Here is a 4,375-nt window from a genome sequence, read left to right as displayed (position 1 = left end):
TTGTTCACTTCACCACCAAATTGGTTTCATATGATAATAACAATTGATTCCAAGTGAAGAATATAGAAATAGAGAGTGAATAAAACAAGGATGATCATGTTTGAATTCTTGCTGATATTGACGCAGATACAGTCTCAGCAACGGCAACCACACTCTTATTCTATTGTAACAGAAGAAAAGGTATTCGGCCCACTCGTTCGTTGCGGTATAATGCTCACTTTTTCTAAAGCAATAAAAGATACGGTCCAAATTGAATTACACTCCACCAATGTAAACAAATGCAAATTACTCTTTCTCTCTCTCACATCAACCAAAAATTAAACAGAGCAGCCAAATTGTTCGTACTTTTGCTCACAGTGAAACCATCATCGTTCATCGTTTTTGTTCATCAATATAACAATCTAGTAACTCAAAAAATGATCGCTAGTATTAAATTGAATTATTGGAAAAGTGAACACGGTGTGAGAAAGGAGAAAGAAAAAGAGCGGGAAGGATCTCGAAATGAATTTTTTTACCCTGGTGATTTTTCATTTTATAAAATCTGTCTATGGACAAACAAAATTTGGTTTGATTTACATTTTACAAACGTTTCAATTACTGCGTGTGAGGGAGAACGTCAAAACGGCATGATATGCGTGGTCTTGGTGTCGTAGCACGTGAGGCATGACTTGGAGTTCACCCGAAAAATCTTGAGCAAATCGGTGCACATTTGGCGCACTTGCGGCGTACAGTTGCTCTGCATCAGCAACAGAATCTTGGTCAAGCCATTGGCCTGCGTCACTGCCTCCAGTGCCTTGCGATCACGAAACAGGTAGCACAAGCTCCACAGCGTCGTCACAGCATGCTCCGTCGCTACGCTAGACACCTTCAGAACCTTGCTCAGCACCGCCGCCACGCACGCCGCGTCCTCGCATATCTCCTTCCGCCCTTCCCTCGTCGAAGACGCCGCCTCCACCAGCTTCAGCACCTTCTCCACCGCTGCCGCTCCCAGCTCCACCTCCGCCAACAGCCTCGACAGCGCCCTCACCGCGCCGAGACTCACCAGCTTCAGTTTGTTCCGCTTCGGCGCCGAAATCGCGATCAGGCTCGCCAGCGCAGCCTCGACTAGCGCTGGATCGTTCTCCGGCGCCGCCGACTTCAGCAATTCCTCAACCACGCCTTCCTTCTCGGCTACTAAAATCTTCGACTCGGCGTCCGCGGCGATGAACTGCAGAACCCTGGAGGAGGCGAATCTCGAATCGCAGCCTCCTCGTTGCAGAACAAGAAGCAGAGAATCTAGGCTTTGTTTGTTTCCTTTGAGCAAAGAGTTTCTCAATCCATCGCGATCTTCGACGCCATCAAGAATTAGAGCTAACAGAAGGACGACTTGTTCGAGAAATTGAATGTTAGCTCTGGCGATGAGTCCTCCGTCGACATTGTGGAGGAAACGAATGAGTTGGTTGAGCAAGGGTTCTAGTTTGGAAAGGAAGAGTTTGTTATGGTGAGAATCTGTGGCGAAGAGGAGCAGTTTGGTGAGGGAAGCGGAGCGGAGAGAGTGGGTTTCCAATTGAGAGACGGTTAGGAGGACCTGGTCAGGGGAGAGGATAGTTGAATGGCGAAGGGAATCGGACCAGATCTGGATGAGGCTTTGCAGAGTTCGGTTGGGAACGAAGTCTTTGGTTTTGAGGAGTTGCATGGTTGCGGGACAGGTGTTGTTGCCGGCGTCGAGCCAGCGTTGGATGCTGGAGCGGTCGTAGGTGATTCCGGTGCAGAGGCTGACAGGGGATTTCATGAGATCAAGAGAAATAGGGCACGTGAAGAAAGTGGGAACGTTGATGCATAGATCGTCTCTAGCTCTTACCATGGTTTGGTTGAGTTGAGTTGAGTGAGTGAGTGAGAAAGAGTGAGAGTGAGAGACAGATAGAAGTGGGAGATGCTGGTGAGAGGAGAATGGAGTGTTTAAAGATGCAATGGGAATGGTCAAAGGTGGGTGACGTAAGATGCTTCACTTTTTGTTTTCATAAAACAATCCCTTTAGTATTTCTAATCTCTACTTGCGTTCTTGGGTCAACCAGGGAGAGAATTGTGCGTGTAATGGTCGTGACACGTGGAGGTGGAGAACGTGGGGGTGCTGGGGACCACCCAAGAACATTTTTTTCAACTTTCAATTAATTCATCATATACGGATTTTACAGTTTTATTATTTTTTAAATTAATTTAAAGAATAATCAAGGATACTACTAATGACTTATATCCAAATTCATTATTATGATTATTTTCTTTTTCTCTTTTTGGGCCGTGGGGTGGGGGGTCTTTAATTTGACTCATCATGTTTTACAGTGCTTGGTTATGGCACCGAAAGCAGATATTTGTAAAGAGAATATCACAATTCTCACTTGCATCGATTACAACTACTCATAATCATATCATCTTTTTTCAATCAACGTTTCTTTCTTCTTTTTCACTATAACTTTTTTCTGCTCTTCGGATTAAAACTCAGCTTCGTAAGTTACAGCTAGCCCTACTTTCACGCAACAAACCGTGCCTAGAGTACTTGCCTATATGCTCCACCTTTTTTTATTATCCTACTTCATCACTAAACCTAAAACCATCTCATACATAAAGTAATAACAGAATAAATGTTGTAATTAACTATCATTTTGAAACACTCTTGCATTATTCATTTTGAGATAAAACGATTCTTTGACAAGTTTTCGTGTTAGAACACATGAATTGCGTAGATTAAGTGGGAAATGTTTGGTGTTTGGTGGCGTAGAAGGAGCTGATTCGTGGTGTGTTACGTAGATTTGCATGAAAATGACACGGGAATTATTCGGATTTCGGCGGGTGCAAAAATTTCAACGACTGGGACTTCTGTTGTTAAATTTGACCAAACTTACCTTCCGTCTTCGGATTTGCATGCTTCTTTCAATAACATTACTCTTCTCGTTCTTTCGTTTAAGAAAAGAAAACAGAAAAAAAAAAATCATAATTTAATTGACATTTTAGATCGATCCCTAAAACAAAAATTAATCATCAGAGATCTTTTTTGTTTTAATTATTTGAATTATTAAAAATAAATGAATTATTTTATTCTTAATACTAAGATAATTTTTTTAATGTCAATCACCTAATTATTTGTTTTTGGAGTTCACAAATTTCTCACATTTTTATTTCTAAAAATAAAAGGGCATAATTAAATTATTTTTAATTTTGACTCTTAAAAGGATGTGAAACGTACCTAACCATAATTAATTTAATAAATAATAAAATTTAATATAAAATACCTTTTCCTTTGCAACGGCTTCATTCGCAACACTCTTTTATTTTTTCTTTAAATAGGCTGGGTTTTTTAATTCCTATGCAACCTTACATAATTGCTTATAATAAATGAATGGTTAAAGTTAGTAGTTTCTTGATTAATGAAACGTTATTATTTGTTATAATTGATTAGTTTGTTGCAGAGTAGTATACATTTCTCTCTCGTATTTATTATTTTGGCATTTCGTATATTATTGTTTTTTTCTTCTTTTGAGAAGGATAAGTATATGATATTATCTCAATGTTTTAAAGCAATAAATAAAAACTTTTTGAAAGGGATAAAAAGTATGTTATGTTATGGTCATTATCTTGAAGTTTTAAAATAGAACACTGTCTTCATTGCAGTATTTATTGAGAAGTTTTTTGACACGAGTCTCTTATTTTATTTTTCTTTTCCATATATCAATAAATATTTCTAAAAGGAAATTAAAAGAAAACATTTTCTTCCTTTCTTTCTTCCTGCTCTTCCATCAATTGAGGTGAAAAATTTTTGCAGATAAAAGAAAATTGAAGTTTTATTTATTTATTTCTATTATGCACATATTATAGGGAAACTATAACCGTATTCTTTTAAGCTTAACAAAAAATTCTCAATATTTCTCTATTTTTTAGTTGTATAAAAATTGAACTTAAAACAATATATTGTAAATTATGTTGTGAATTTTAGTATCTTAAAGAAAATAACCAATAACCAAAATCAATCTCAAGAATTTTAAAATACAATATTATATTTATTTTAAATTTAGTTAAGTTTACAATTTAAACTTAAATTAAAATCTTCTTCGTAGTTTAAATCAGAAAAAGAAAATTATACTAATGACCATAATCAAAATAATGGGTTGAATCAGTTGGGCCTGGAGGGGTGTTTACGCAAGTAATAATTAAATTATTGATTTATTTTGGACTGTTGCATTATGATATAAAAATAAATTATTATATTCTTCAACCTTTTATCTCTAAAAATAAATGACACAATAAACATTACAAAATTATGACAATTGGCCGCACAGTAAGAGAAAAAAACAAGCTAAAGTATATGATGTATGATCTATATTTCGAAAATAATTGGCCAATA

At 36.9% G+C, this 4,375-nt stretch overlaps 1 protein-coding gene across 1 annotated transcript; it reads right to left on the bottom strand.

Moving 5' to 3' along the window:
* Nucleotides 1-417: 417 nt before the first annotated feature.
* Nucleotides 418-2,135, bottom strand: LOC106779728 (U-box domain-containing protein 27). Its single transcript, XM_014667909.2, has one exon. The coding sequence runs from the start codon at nucleotides 1,841-1,843 to the stop codon at nucleotides 617-619; it is 1,227 nt and encodes a 408-aa protein (XP_014523395.1). The 5' UTR covers nucleotides 1,844-2,135; the 3' UTR covers nucleotides 418-616.
* Between the last annotated feature and the right edge of the window lie 2,240 nt (nucleotides 2,136-4,375).

Source organism: Vigna radiata, unplaced genomic scaffold (assembly GCF_000741045.1).
Source record: "Vigna radiata var. radiata cultivar VC1973A unplaced genomic scaffold, Vradiata_ver6 scaffold_160, whole genome shotgun sequence".
Taxonomy (NCBI): Eukaryota; Viridiplantae; Streptophyta; class Magnoliopsida; order Fabales; family Fabaceae; genus Vigna; species Vigna radiata.
This window is presented reverse-complemented; position numbering and strand designations above follow the sequence as displayed.